A 14751-nucleotide genomic window follows, 5' to 3' on the forward strand; every position below is an offset into this window, starting at 1 on the left:
GTTTGGGCCTAAATGTTTTTTTGGGTCATTTTGTGTTTTGTAATGTTTTAGGCCCATTTTTGTTTGTTGATACGTGGTCTTTGGGCCTCTGAAGTGTTGTATGTTTGTTGTTGGTGCTTAATAAAATATCTTTTTACCCAAAATAAAAAAGAAAAAAAAAAAGAGAAATGTATAATTATTACAAAATCGTTTAAACAAAATCATTTTTTTTTGCGGTAAAACTGTAAAAATAACTTGTTATTTGTGACACTGCGACACGTTTCTATAAGAGGGATTTTACCTTGCAAAAAAAAAAAAAAAAAAAAATTAAAATAAATGGGGTTGCGTTTTTAGCTTCCGAGGGAAGCTTACCCAGTACTCGGTAAAAACCTTCCCGCTCGCTGTTGCTCATCGTTGGAGGTGGTTGGATTCTGCTCAGAGCTGTAAGAAGAATCAACGATGGTGCAGAGAAGTAAGCAATCTTCCGTATTCTACATTCGAATTTGTGTATCTAACTGTGTTATGCATGGACTTATTGATCAATTTGCTAAATTTTTTAAGAATCTGGAAAAAAATTAAAATAAAATTAGGGTTTAATAAGCTTGAATTTAAAAAGGAACAGTTTTCGGTATCGGAAAATTGTGTTAGATTGTGAGTTGCGTTTTTTTGATTCGTGTGTTTTGCATGGAATGATAGATTGATTCATTTGCAGAGAGTGGTGGGATTGAATTTGTTATGAGGAAAAAATGGGGATGTGCATCAATAAGCTTGCTTGAATTGAAATGGTTATCGAATGGCCCTTAAATTTGTGTGTCTTTGTGCGTTGTGCATGGGATGATTTGATTGATTTGTTGTGCAGAGAGTAGTAGGCTTCAATCTGTTAAGGAGCAGGAGAAATTGGAGACGGATCCGATTGAATTGAGAAAGAAGCAGTTGATTCTTGATATACGGGAGGCGGGCAGAATAGGTGATCAAAATGAACAGAAGCGGAGGATTCGGTGGATTCACGAAACGGAGATGATGAACAAACTAGTATGTTGCATTTGGTCCCTAGTTTTTGCCCCTTTTTTTCATTTTTTATTTGTCTATTTGAACTTTTGACATCAGAAGTAGAAGACATTACGATAACCTATCTCTGCAGAGCAAAGCAAGGAAAATTCGAGATTTACAAGTACAGTTGATATCGCTCGGTTATACATTCAACCCGGAAGATGGACTATTAGTTTGTCACTACTTAAGGGAAAAGTGTTTGGACGGGGATCTTTTGTTTCACTCCATTGAAGACGCTGATGTTTACGCAAAGCATCCTCAGAACCTCATAGGTATTTTCTTTTGATACGTTATTATGTTTCTAGGGTTTAGGGTTTTGGGTACTGCTCTTTGTCTTTGACAGATAACTACTATTAATGTTACAGACAAATACAAAGCTGTTGGTGCTAGAAATATTTGGTATTTCTTCACCCGTACCCGCCCGAATGAAACTCAACCTGGTACCAGTACAAGTACAGAGCAGGTTCTGGCCGGAAAATGGATAATTGGCAACGAAATGGACGTGCTTCATCAGGGCGAGAAAGTCGGTGTAAAACAATTATTAGAGTATTGTGACGGGGATGCCAAGACCCAATATAAGATCATCGAGTACAAACTCGATCCTCTTCCAGATAATTTGAAGGTATGAAGTTTTAGCCTATAAAATATGTCCGTTTATTGACGCCTCCATTCGTTTTATTTGAAAAATGCATTGGTTTCAAATTGTGTACAGAGCGGTCCTTGGTTCGTCTGTAAGCTGTACAATGATGCAAGTTGCGTGGAGGTGCAGAGTTTAATTAATGGCTGATACTTCACCTTAATGATGTACCATTTCATGTCTTCAGCTCTGTCATCCTCCGGTGTTCTCTGACTGAGCTAATCGACGTTTGTTGCAACTGTGATTTGAATTTGAAGTCGGTTTATCCAGATTCTGTTTTGTGGCTACTTTGGTACCCTGATATTAGTCCAGATTCATGCGCATACCGTGTCATCTTAATTTTTTTTATAAGGCATGTTCATGGTGTTTTCATATTTGTGAGATCAGTCAGTTACTTGAGACTCAGTTCTGTATAACCGCTAACGACAAAACTGTTTCCACAACTTCCCATCTACCATCTCCACCCAAATTCGAAGGGTTTTAGGTCTAAAATCGTGTAGAACCTCACTGGAGAACTTGGTGGTTCTTGACGGCAATTCCGCCGTTCCGGCGAGTTTCACCACCCACCACCACCCTTAATCAATTCCCCTTGGACACAGGAACAAGATCTAACTAGTTGTAGGGACGTTGGAACACCGTGTAAGTTGAATTGAAGAACACCCACCTTAGGGTTTTCAATGGGTTTGAGTGGAATTGGAGCTCTTTCCGGCCAAATTGGACTTGACTAGAGGTATGAACATTGCTCCCCTCATTGAGATCTTCATTTTTTTTTTTTTTGTGAAATTAGGTAATTTTTGGAAATAGTTGAATTTTCCGGCAAGTTGGGACGGCCAACAGCCACCTACGGTGGTACGTGGGCTGGAGCACCCCCTGACCTTCCTAGGCTAAATTTGATACCCCAATTCTATATGCGAGGTATTATACTATTATTTTATAGCTTTGCAGTTTACTAACAAGTTTATTTTTTCTTTCTTTCTTTTAGTTGAATTAAATATTGGGTAATGGATTAATCTAGCTCAAAGTTTCGTCTGGCTTGGTAAATACAAATTTTAATTGTTCATGCAGGTACTACTTGTGCTACAATCTTGACCAAGGCTGTTTATACCGATTGGTTTATTTTTTTTTCACCTATATTTTAATTTCATTCACCATAAAAAGTTATGATTAAAAAATTGAAATGTTATTTCTCCACTCACTATTTTTTTTAAATGGTTATGTCTGAAACTAGACACGGGTACTATTTATGAAACTAAACATGAATACTACATTATTTCTTAAACATACTATTTCTGAAATTGAACACGGATACTACATTATTTCTTAAACTGAATACTGACTATTTTTTAAAACTAAACACGAGTACTATCACTATTTTTTAAACTGAACGCTGATTATTTATGAAACTAACACGAGTACTACACTATTTATTAAACTCACTATTTATGAAACTGTCACAGGTACTACACTATTTATTAAATTGACTGATTATTTATGAAACTGACACATGTACTACTGACTATTTATGAAACTGACACATGTACTACTGACTATTTATTAATCTGACTAACTATTTATGAAACTGACACATGTACTACACTATTTATGAAACTGACACATGTACTACACTATTTATTAAACTGACCAACAATTTATGAAACTGACACATGTACTACACTATTTATTAAACTGACTGACTATTTATGAAACTGACACATGTACTACACTATTATTAAATTAACTGACTATTTATGAAATTGAATACTGATTATTTTTATAAATTCAAGTTCATGCATGCATGCGTGCCCTTCTAATTAATAGAGGATAATGCTAAAGAAAACCAAATTTTAAACCAAATGATAAACATATTAATTAATGTTTAAGTAATAATTCAATCATCAACATTCACATTATTTGATTTACAAAATTTGGTAAAAATTTAATCTCGATGGCATTAATAACCAAAGAGCGAGTATGTGTTAATAATTGATTGGCACATATATAATTACACATGTGTGGTAAGGAAAAAAGAAGATCGACTCGAGGCTCGGAGTACCAATCATTAACAACCAACAATACTTAAATCGAATTTAAATATTAGTTATTGCTTCCAAAATTCAACTTCAACTTCAAATTCAAGAAGTACATCTAAAGAAGCTTAGTTAAAAGAATTTAGTTTTTTATTTTTCTTATTTTGTTTATATTATATTGTTATTCAAAAGAAGATTGAGGGAGAGGGATGTGGAACAAGAGCTCACCAAGTCTACCGAATTAAGTGATCCAGATCTTTGAAATTTCAATCTCACATACACGCATCATCCATGCATGGCATTGGCACCTGCCAGTGCAGAGTTTAATAATTTATTAACATTTCGATGAACAAATGAAAAGCCCAAATCTCATCTCTTTTTTGTTGTACTTAACTGACTTTTACATTAATTGGGTTCTTGTTACTTGCATTTTTTTTTTTTTTTGTGAAATGCCAAATAGAGGAACTGTCATTGGTTGGAAGAAAGCCAATACCACAATATCAATGCCTAGACCTTTCAACTCACAGCGCGATAGATAATCAGATTTTAAGAATAACATTGACAAGGTTACTAATCCTCTTGTTTAGGGAAGGAAGTCGATGAGGATCACATAAAGCTTGGGGAGACCGGGCCCTTTGAAATCCCAAGGCGAACTTCCATTGCATGATGTGTCCACAGGCTGGAAGGTTTCAAATTCCCAGGGAGTCAGGTAATCCTCAAAGCCAAAATCATTCAATCTCCCAGTCATAGCTTCCAAACCCAGCATTGAAGAAGGAATTGGTCCGACAGACCTCTGGAATCGAGAAGGAGTCCATCTTCGGTGGAAACGCACTCCCTATAAAATAATGTGATAAATAAAAACAATACGTAAGAACAAGTATGAAATATGATCCATTGTTCAAATTGGCGATATGATAATATAACACTCTAGACCATTTCACCATTGATCTTCTAAATTTGAGATCTGAACTCGATTAGAGCATGTAAATTTTAGATCAAATCGGTTCATTTTACAACCTTTAATTGATTCTGTGATGGAAGATTCCCTTTTTTTTTCTCTTTTCTTTCTGAACATGGTGCCAAAATACCTTTCTTTGTAATTTGTTGTCTTCATGAACAGTACATGTACCACCTTCGCGCTAATGGGTTGGAGCTTTGAAACTTTGAACGAACAGAACATGACACAAAAGAAATATAAAATACAAGTCAAATGGTAAACTCACAGTAATTATGTGTGAGTGGTGAAACTCACAGTAAATACAAGCCTATAAATTTCAGACTACAGGCTATCATGAAACTCATGAACAGAGACAAATTCTTATTTTGAACTTCCAAATTTTACAAAAACAAGATGAGTGGCGATCCCCTCAACATGGCCAATCTCTGCGTCCTAGTGGTAGTCATGGACTACCGTATGGGGAGAGTCAGGTGAACAATATCAACATGTGTCTTATGGGGTTCCCCATTATGGTGATTCTTCATCACACGCTAGTGGCGGGTATCTGCAATCAAGTGCACCACCTGGGCATCCCTATTCTTACTATGGTGGTAGCCAAGACGGCACTTCATCATCGTATGGTGGTGTTCTTGTATCACATCTGCTTTATGGGATTCCCCATTCAGGTGACTCTTCATCACATAGTGGTGGCCATGTTGGTGGCTATCCGCAAAACTCACCTATACCGTCAAGTGCACCATATGGTGACAGTCTTGCACAACATTTGTTTCATGGGGTTCCCCATTCTAGTGATTCTTCCTCACATATTGGTGGCTACCCGCAACTAAATGCATGTACACCGAGAAATGCACCATATCTTCTCCATTCTTACTATGGTGGTAGTCAAGATTGCACTTCATCACCATATAGTGGCGACCCTGTAGGACATCATTTTTATTGGGATCCCCATTATGGTGATTTTTCATCACATGTTGGTGGATATCTGCAACTACCTATACAGTCAAGTGCATCATATGGGCTTCCCCATTCTTACTATGGTGGTAGCCAAGACAGCGCCTCATCATCATATGGTGGTGCTTATCATGGTGGCTATTCAGGGGCACTATCACAGTCTACAACAGCAACAACAACTATAGAGTCCGAGCAAGAGGCACAACCTAAACCTCGCCTATTGACAACCAAGCTTGAACGTTTAAGCTTCAGAAAAATGTTACAGGACAAACCAATACGGTCATCTAGGAGAAGTGTTAAATCATTCTATCAAAGAGCCATTAGGTAAGTTTCTTGAACAACTTAACGTTATGTAAATTACTGTATCATTCATAACCCTTATTGTTAATTAATTTTATATAAAGAAACATTATAGTTTGATGATCACTAATCTGGCACAATCTCAAACATTGTATTTAGTAATCAATATTTTGATCTGGTAAACACCCAACTAATTTAGTCAGTAACGTCCGATGACATATTATACTATCCAATTGAAATAGTCAGTACAGTCCAACTGCCGATTAGTATTTTAATAAAAATATCTAAAATCTAAAATAAAAATTTTAAAATATTTAAGTGACTTGTTGTCTATTTTTATTTATTTGTCCAATTGATCGTAACATTCATTAACAGCATAAAAAAAAAATATAAGAGAACATATAAGTTCAATATTAGAAAATGCTTGAGTGGGATAAAGTAAATTTATTTATTTATTTTTAATTTACTTTGCAACTGGAATTATCAATAGGCTATTTATTGTAATTTTGTTGAATTTGTTATAGTTAAATGACCATCTGATGCGTGTAGAGGGAATTCAACTCTCTCTTTCTCTGAAGTATGCTATATAGCTATTCCTTCAGAGTGCAATAGAACATGAAACTTAAAATATTATGTAGTTTTTAAAAAATGCTAGGGGGTTAAATCTTTTATTTATTTATTTTGTTTATAACTAAAAAGGTAATTTAACCCAAAAATTAACAAAAATTTTACTCTTTAGTCATATAGGTTATGAATGTCATATGGGTTTAAGTCATTATAAATAGTCAGAACTTGACTTTTCTATCATTTCATTATAAAAAGTTAGAACCTAATTATTATGTCCTTCTCTTTCTCTCTATATACATGAATGTGATCGTATGGGCTTTAACTCTCTAGATTTAGGAGCTCCTAGCCAAATTCTTATTTTAGGAAGATTTGACATTTTTTTGGAGAGGATTTGAAAAAAATCATCTCCAATAGAGATGTTTTAACTGTATTAATGAATGTGCATATCTTTGTACTTTCAACCAACTAACAAATATTTTGGTGCAACTCGAAAGGGGAAGGAATAGTGCGGGGTTGTCTAGATGAGTTTAAAAATATCGTCTGTGTTGGTCATGAAGTTATGATTGTAAACACTCAAAAAGGAATATTTTAGTCCCCATCTTCATCTTTTTTTTTTTTCCTTTGTTTTTGAGTGTTTACAATCATAACTTCACCACCAACAAAGACGATGTTTTTAAACTCATCCAGACAACCCCGCACTATTCCTTCCTTTTTGAGTCGCACCAAAATATTTATTAGTTGGCTGAAAGTACAAAGATGTGCACATTCATTAATACAGTTAAAACATCTCTATCTAGAGAGTTAAAGCACATATGACATTCATATAGAGGGAAGGAGAAGGACATAAGAGTCAAGTTCTGACTATTTATAATGAAAGGATGGAAAAGTTAAGTTCTGACTACTTATAATGACTTAAATCCACATGACATTCATGACCCATGCATAATTACTATGCCATTGATATATGACTAAAGAGTAAAATTTTTGTTGATTTTTTGGCTAAATTACCTTTTTAGCTATAAACGCAATAAATAAATAAAAAGATTTAACCCTAGAATGTTTGAAAAAGTACATAATATTTTAAGTTTCATGTTCTATTGCACTCTAAAGGAATAGCTATATAGCATACTTCGGAGAAAGAGAGAGTTGAATTCTCTCTACACGCATCAGACTTAGAAACTAATCTATGGTCATTTAACTATAACAAACTCAACAAAATTACAATAAATAGCCTATTGATAATTCCAGTTGCAAAGTAAATTATAAATAAATAAATAAATTTACTTTATCTCACTCAAGTGAAGCATTTTCTAATATTGAACTTATATGTTCTCTTATATTTTTTATGCTGTTAATGAATGTTATGATCAATTGGACAAATAAATAAAAATAGACAACAAGTCACTTAAATATTTTTTAATTTTAATTTTAGATTTTAGATATTTTTATTAAAATACTAATTGGCAGCTTGGATTGTACTAACTATTCAATTGGATAGTATAATATGTCATCGGACGTTACTGACTAAATTAGTTTGGTGTTTACCAGATCAAAATATTGATTACTAAATACAATGTTTGAGATTGTGCCAGATTAGTGATCATCAAACTGTAATGTTTCTTTATATAAAATTAATAATTGACAATAAGGCCTATGAATGATATAGTAATTTACATAACATTAAGTTGTTCAAGAAACTTACCTAATGGCTCTTTGATAGAATGATTTAACACGTCTTCTTGATGACCATAGTGGTTTGTCCTGTAACATTTTTCCGAAGCTTCAATGTTCAAGCTTGGATGTCAATAGGCGACGTTTAGGTTGTGCCTCTTGCTCGAACTCTATTGGTTATTGTTGCTGTTGTAGCCGTGATAGTGCCCCTGAATAGCCACCATGATAAGCACCACCATATGATGATGAAGCGTTGTCTTGGCTACCACCATAGTAAGAATGGGGAAACCCATATGATGCACTTGACTGTACAGGTAGTTGCGAATAACCACCAGCATGTGATGAAAAATCACTAGAATGGGAAACCCAATATAACTGATGTTGTACATGATCACCACTATATGGTGATGAAGCGCAGTCTTGACTACCACCATAGTAAGAATGGAGAAGATATGGTGCACTTGTTGGTGTAGATGCATTTAGTTGTGGGTAGCCACCAACATGTGATGAATAATCACTAGAATGGGGAACCCCATGAAACAGATGTTGTGCAAAACTGTTACCATATGGTGCACTTGACGGTATAGGTGAGTTTTGCGGATAGCCACCAACATGGCCACCACTATGTGATGAAGAGTCACCAAAATGAGAAACCTCATAAAACAAATATGTACAAGACCACCACTATACGATGATGAAGCGACGTCTTGGCTACCACCATAGTAAGAATAGGGACATCCAGGTGGTGTACTTGATTGCGGATAGCCACTAACATGTGATGAAGAATCACCATAATGAGGAACCCCACAAGGCACATGTTGATATTGAAGGGCAATCCGTTCTACTGCCCAAGCACTTCACTTCGAAGACAACATCCTTTCCAACTCAGCTTTCAGATCCACTAAGGCTTGATTTTCTTCAATTTTAGCTCGACGCTCCAGCCTCAGCTTCTCCCTCACCTTCACAAGATCCTCTTACTAATCATTCGCCTTCATCTCCTCGAATGTGACTCGACAGGTTTAGCTAACGAAAGGAAAGGGATGGAAGAAGACAGAAGGAAAATTTAAAATTTCGCTCAGCTGTGACAGTAGGGTTGGTTGAGATGTCAAAGACAAAGGTTGAGGTTTGGATTTGAGTGGTTGTTGCGGCGCTGGCTCCATGAATAGAGGGAATGAAGTCTGTGATCCACTAATCGAGGATAGTGGTGTAGGCGTTTCGAGGCTCGTAGGCTCTAGAGGAGCAGTAAGCCATCTCCTTTTCAGTGGGATTTCTTCCTCCTCTTCAGGGCTTCCAGACGTTATGTCCCCAATCAATAATTGCGGTTGAGAAGGAGCAACTAATGATGTCGAAGAAAAGCTGCCAGATCGCTTTCGCTTTCTTGGTTATGAAGTTGTTTGGGGGAGGGCTTTGGATTTAAAGAAGTGGGTGCTTTCGTGGAAATGCATTTTGGGATCAACGAATCTGACGGTTAAAGTCAGTGAAGGATATGGAAGGCAATTTCTTATTTTTCATGCATCATTACAAACTTTATGGCACAGTACTTGAGTCTGCATGTCTGACTCTGAAACGACTCGCCTACTTCACAAAAAATTTAATCCACACATGAGTAGCTCCGTGCCAGCTCCCTTGTCATCATCTTCTCTGTTGTTTGTCTGTTTGAAATTAGGATCGATCTCTCCAAGCCAAGCACACCGAGAGATGAAAAGTTGAAGCATATCTCATCGGCCTTCAGCCTTCAGGGGTGATGAAAATTGGACCCTCCGTAATTCAAAGGAAGGGAGCAACGACATCTCCACCTTTTACAAAGGAGCAAAGAACAATTAACACCTCCACATTTTTATTCACGAGTGAACGGTCGAGATTAACTCGTTTAGTTCTTGTTGTAAACTAATGTGCGGGAAAGAATGACGGCGATCAAACTATTAATAAAATGCACGTTCTTCCATTTAAACAATAAAATAAAAAAATAAAAAAACCCAACAGAAAACGATATGAAAATACTAATTGATTTGGCAACTATTTTATCAACTCTTGCATCAATGACTTCTCAGAAAAATTGATTTCGCATTGTGGTTGTGGCACTAGAGTGTCAAGCGTGGACATACTGGAAACAGAAAGAGACAATTAAGGTGACGATTACTTCCAAATCTCGGATTGAATTTAGAAAACTACACAAGGAACCAGACACATAAATGTTTGAATGTACTGGAAACAACAGTAGCTAGCTTGGCAGGTCTCCAATTTCCGATTTCCAAACAATGTTGCATATACAAATCAAAGGGTCACTTCACAATGCTGCTGCACACCATATTTTCAACGTGCTTGATCGAGAATGATGCTCCCCCTGAGAGCCTCACCTGTTTCGGCAAAGAGCAAACATTGACCCAATGAAACCAAAAGCAAAACAATGCAAGATTAAACACGGGAAACCCTCACAACTCCATAAACATTTCGTTACTATCTAGTGTCGCTAACAAACAAGAATCGGAAAACTGAATCTCAAATTGTGTTTGGAAAACAAGAAGCTACTACCTATTTCTAAATCAATCAATACGCATGGGGTTTTGCATCTCTATTTAGTTCCAGTTTGACCCAATAGCTAGCTCGTCAGTTGATTTTTGATCCATCCAAAACGAACTTCTTCCTCAAGTGAAAGTGTGTGCACAGGAAATACATTGAATAATGCTCTAGCTCTTATCCCTGGAATTGCAGCAAATTAACTATGAAAGAGAATAAAGACTACCAACAAAGATTACTATTATATAAAATAAATGAAGGCCGACTCGTTGTAACCTGAAGTAGATAATTACAGGTATATTTCTTGAGAAAGTCAGTGGGATTCTCTACAACATCTCCCCGTAGTACAACATTTTGAAGAAAAAACCACTGCAACAAGCATAAAACTGAGGCCACAGACCATGTTTTGCTCTCAAACTTAACCTCTAATAGTAAGGACAACTAATCATCCAAATCATCATGGAACCCAGCCCTTAATATTACATATTGTACAAGGGCGAGGCCTAGACCTGCCTTTTCCCTTAACTAGCTGCCAAATTCTAGTTAGAATTCTCGAATGCCTAAGAACAAAGCTTTGATTTTCTTGATATATAGCACAACGGCGTTAGCCCTTATCCTCTACATATCCATACACTGACTCTATTAATCATGGATATCAAACACGAATGGAAGTTTTGAAATGATTAGTTCATAAGAATAAAAATGCATACAAGCCATAGGAACCAACTCATATAAAAAACAATAATGGCAAGAATAGCAAATCCAACTCGGTTTGACTTAAAGGTGTGGAGTCTGAAGACATATATCATTCATTTGTTGTTCAATGATGATGATGTTTCAATTAGATTGCAGTTGCTGCAGATGATGTGATCAAGTTGTGGTCTCTTAACTTAGACACAATAGACTTTAATCCAACCAAGGACTGCAAATGAAATGAAGGCCGATTCATTGAAACTTGAAGTAGATGATTACGAGTATATATCATGAGAGTGCAACAGTTTGACGAAAAACCACTACAACAAGCATAAAATTGAGGCAACAGAACAGACCATGTTTTACTTTCAAATTTAACATCATCGTAAGCACAACTAATCATCCAAAGAATTACGGAGCCCATCCCTTAATATTACATACCAGCCCTTCCCTTAACTAGCTTCCGCACTCTAGTTACAATTCTCAAATGCCTAATGACAAGGCTTTGTCTTCTTGATATACAGGACAGCGGCGTTAGCCCTTGTCCTCAACATATCCATACACTGACCCTAGTAATCATAGACATCAAACACAGATGAAAGTTTCGAAATGACTAGTTCGTAAGTGTAAAAATGCATATAATGCCATAGGGAGCCGACAGGCTGCCCTTTCATTTGTTGTTCAAAGATGATGATGCCTCAATTGGATTGCGGATGACGTGTATACTTGAATGACAACAAAAGTTTGACAATGCTTGCTTGTTGGGTTTCTATGGATGTAGTACAGTTAGAAGTTAAGGCTGCACGGAGGAGAAAGCAAATACAGTTAATGGGATAGAATTGGAAAGTTTACCTTACCGACAAAACTTACAGGGCAAAGCAACCAAGCACGGCTGCGTGAGCAGTCCCAAAAGATTCCCGCACCAATCGTATTCAAAGATGTGAGTGGAGAAGGTGTCGGCCTTGAAGGAGGAGAAATCGAATGATCTTTTTGAATCGCAGCCACCATCATTATAATTATAATCATCATCAGTAGCACTGGTGAGGGTGGTACTTGGTTTGGAGAAGGAAAACTCTAAAGTTTGAACAAGAAGACGCATCTTCCAAAGACCTTTTTTTTTTTGGGTGCTTGATGGGATTGGAAAGAACAAAGCAGACTTTTGAACCTCCTAGATGAGCAAAGCTATAAGGGCATCGCCCCCAAAATTCACTCGGCAACCTTGGCTCCAGCATTTGGATGGCCTTAATCCAAGTTCCGGGTCATTGGAATCGGTTCCGGAGTCATTGGAATATATATATATATATATATATATCCAAATGAAGCAGGCAGGCAGGTAAATAAAATTGTAAATACAAACAGTTGAAAGAATTGTAAATACAAACAGTTGAAAGAAGTAAACAACAGTTTGGAAGATGAACATACTGTCTGTCAGTTGAAATCCAATTACTTGAACGATACGCAAGGGATCCGAGATAGCGGGAGCGAGGCAAAGCACTCAACAGGGGTTGCGCTGCTTCGGCTCCATTTAGGTTTTACCAAAGTGATCCTTGAACCCAGAAATTGACAACTCCAAGCGAAAAGCCACAGAAAAGCAGCGAGAGAAGAGAACTAGGGTTTCCGATCTTACGCTGTGCTGCTGGGTACTTGAATGAAAATAACGCGGGTCACTCAGCTGGTTAGTCACTAATCCAACAGATTTAACTAACTAAATACACGATTAGCAACTCTAACTAAAAGCCCAAGTCTTTTATCAACCCAAAGCATTTTCAACGGCCCAACGAAGATAAATAACAACGGAAGACTTGCTTTAGAAGCTTCAGGATTTATCCGTCCGAAACGGACAACTTGGGGTTGGATTTTGGCTCAGAAGAATCAACAACGATAGCGATGGTGAAGAGAAGTAAGCCTGCCCTTTTGTTTTTGATGGATTGATTGATTCATTTGTTAAATTTGTTGAGGATCTGGAAAAATTGGGGATGAATCTGTTAACTTGATTGTTTGTGCAAAATCCATGAATATGATTGATTTGTTGTGCAGAGACTAGTGCTAATAATACTAGTAGGGTTAGGGTTAGGGTTGAATCTGACAAGGATGAGGAAATTTTGGGGACTAATAAGCTTGAATTGAGAAAGTTGAAGAGGATTCGCGAACAAGAGGAAGCGCTCAAGATTTCCTACCGACGTCAAGAGGAGCTTGAACGGCAGGAACTAGAGAGACTGGCGTGGGTATCTTCTTCCTTTGCTGCCTGCCGCCTTGAAATTCAGGCAGCCGAGATGTTTAGAAAACAGGTGGTTATCTTCTTTCTTTATTTATTTGCACTGCCCTAATACTTGAGAGTTTCCGACCTCATACGCCTCCGCGCTCAAATTCTTTTGCTGTCCTACTTTTTAATTACCCTATCTAAATCGGACTCCAACAACAAATAAACAAGTGACGTTTAACGCTATAGGCCATTACGATCATCTTTGCAGGTGGAAGCACTGAAAAAGCGAGAGTTGGAAAACGGTTGATATCCCTTGGTTACACATTCAACCCAGACGATGGAATACTTACTTCATCACCACTTAAGGGAAAAGTGCCTTGAAAACGCTCTTGGTTTTTATGCCATTCTTGAAGAAGCTGACGTCTACGCAAAGCATCCTCAGAACCTAATAGGTGTGTTTCTTTCCAAATTCATCTTTAGTTTTAGCAAGAATTGGGTACCCCTATCTGTGTTTGGCAGACTTAACTACTACGAATGTTACAGAAAACTACCGTGCTCTTGCTGCTGGAAATGTTGGGTATTTCTTCACCCGTAGCCGCCCAAATGAAACTCAACCTGATACTAGTACAGGTACAGATCATGTTCAGGCCGGACATTGGATCTTTGGCAAGGAATTGGACGTGCTTCATCAGGGCGAGAAAGTCGGTGTTAAACAATTACTAGAGTACTGTGCAGCGGGCGCCAAGACCAGATATAAGATCATCGAGTACAGACTCGATCCTTGTCCAGACAACTTAAAGGTATAAAAATTAGCCTGTGATGTATGTTCATTTATTACTCTCTTCATTCTACTCAAAATGTCTTGGTTTCAATTTGTGTACAGGATGGTCCTTGGTTCCTTTGTAAGCTGTACAACGACGGGAGTTACATGGAGGTGCAGAGGTAGCTCTAATTATGATTAGAATTTGAAGTCAGTCGTATCTGTCGTTAGTTGAGGGTAGGGATCTCTTTTTATGTTGCTACTTTGTTATGGTTTGTAACTTTGATTCCCACAAGGCACTCCAGCCGCAGCCTGTGTACTGCATGTTTGTGCTGGTACCTCGCCGTTGCTGCCGGTTTTTTGGCAAGGAATGAGAGTGTTATCTGGTTTTATAAGTACCGATGTACAAAATGTGCAATTTTTACCAGAGAAGCTACC

The 14751-nt window shown here is 37.2% G+C and overlaps 2 protein-coding genes and 1 long non-coding RNA gene across 4 annotated transcripts; 2 read left to right on the top strand and 1 right to left on the bottom strand.

Moving 5' to 3' along the window:
* The first annotated feature begins 290 nt into the window (after positions 1 to 290).
* LOC125470580 (NAC domain-containing protein 68-like) lies at positions 291 to 1935 on the top strand. Its single transcript, XM_048569872.1, has 5 exons — positions 291 to 451; positions 839 to 1011; positions 1121 to 1301; positions 1395 to 1651; positions 1742 to 1935. The coding sequence occupies exons 1-5, from the start codon at positions 439 to 441 to the stop codon at positions 1814 to 1816; spliced, it is 699 nt and encodes a 232-aa protein (XP_048425829.1). The 5' UTR covers positions 291 to 438; the 3' UTR covers positions 1817 to 1935.
* Positions 1936 to 10249: 8314 nt separating this feature from the next.
* Positions 10250 to 12666, bottom strand: LOC125470621. Its single transcript, XR_007252919.1, has 2 exons — positions 12203 to 12666; positions 10250 to 10497 (listed from the first exon to the last, which is right to left on the bottom strand). It is a non-coding gene; the product is annotated as an uncharacterized LOC125470621 (long non-coding RNA).
* Positions 12667 to 13107: 441 nt separating this feature from the next.
* Positions 13108 to 14708, top strand: LOC125470619 (protein SOMBRERO-like). Of its 2 annotated transcripts, none has more exons than XM_048569925.1 (5): positions 13108 to 13250; positions 13413 to 13638; positions 13822 to 14005; positions 14097 to 14353; positions 14437 to 14708. In XM_048569925.1, the coding sequence occupies exons 3-5, from the start codon at positions 13891 to 13893 to the stop codon at positions 14497 to 14499; spliced, it is 435 nt and encodes a 144-aa protein (XP_048425882.1). In that variant the 5' UTR covers positions 13108 to 13250; positions 13413 to 13638; positions 13822 to 13890; the 3' UTR covers positions 14500 to 14708. The 2 variants fall into 2 exon arrangements, with proteins under 2 accessions (XP_048425882.1, XP_048425881.1); XM_048569924.1 differs by having other exon boundaries at positions 13114 to 13250; positions 13388 to 13638.
* The last annotated feature ends 43 nt before the right edge of the window (positions 14709 to 14751 follow it).

This window comes from the organism of the source record quoted next, unplaced genomic scaffold, assembly GCF_019419815.1.
Source record: "Pyrus x bretschneideri cultivar Hongxiangsu unplaced genomic scaffold, Pyrus_bretschneideri_v1 Contig50, whole genome shotgun sequence".
Classification (NCBI taxonomy): domain Eukaryota; kingdom Viridiplantae; phylum Streptophyta; class Magnoliopsida; order Rosales; family Rosaceae; genus Pyrus; species Pyrus x bretschneideri.

Bases quoted from the DNA above. Each gene is read 5' to 3' on its own strand.
- LOC125470619 (XM_048569925.1), top strand. From the start codon at position 13,891: ATGGAATACTTACTTCATCACCACTTAAGGGAAAAGTGCCTTGAAAAC. The intron at 14,006-14,096 runs GTGTGTTTCTTT...CGAATGTTACAG, and splicing joins GCATCCTCAGAACCTAATAG to AAAACTACCGTGCTCTTGCT. The intron at 14,354-14,436 runs GTATAAAAATTA...ATTTGTGTACAG, and splicing joins CTTGTCCAGACAACTTAAAG to GATGGTCCTTGGTTCCTTTG.
- LOC125470580 (XM_048569872.1), top strand. The intron at 1,012-1,120 runs GTATGTTGCATT...CTATCTCTGCAG, and splicing joins CGGAGATGATGAACAAACTA to AGCAAAGCAAGGAAAATTCG. The intron at 1,302-1,394 runs GTATTTTCTTTT...TTAATGTTACAG, and splicing joins GCATCCTCAGAACCTCATAG to ACAAATACAAAGCTGTTGGT.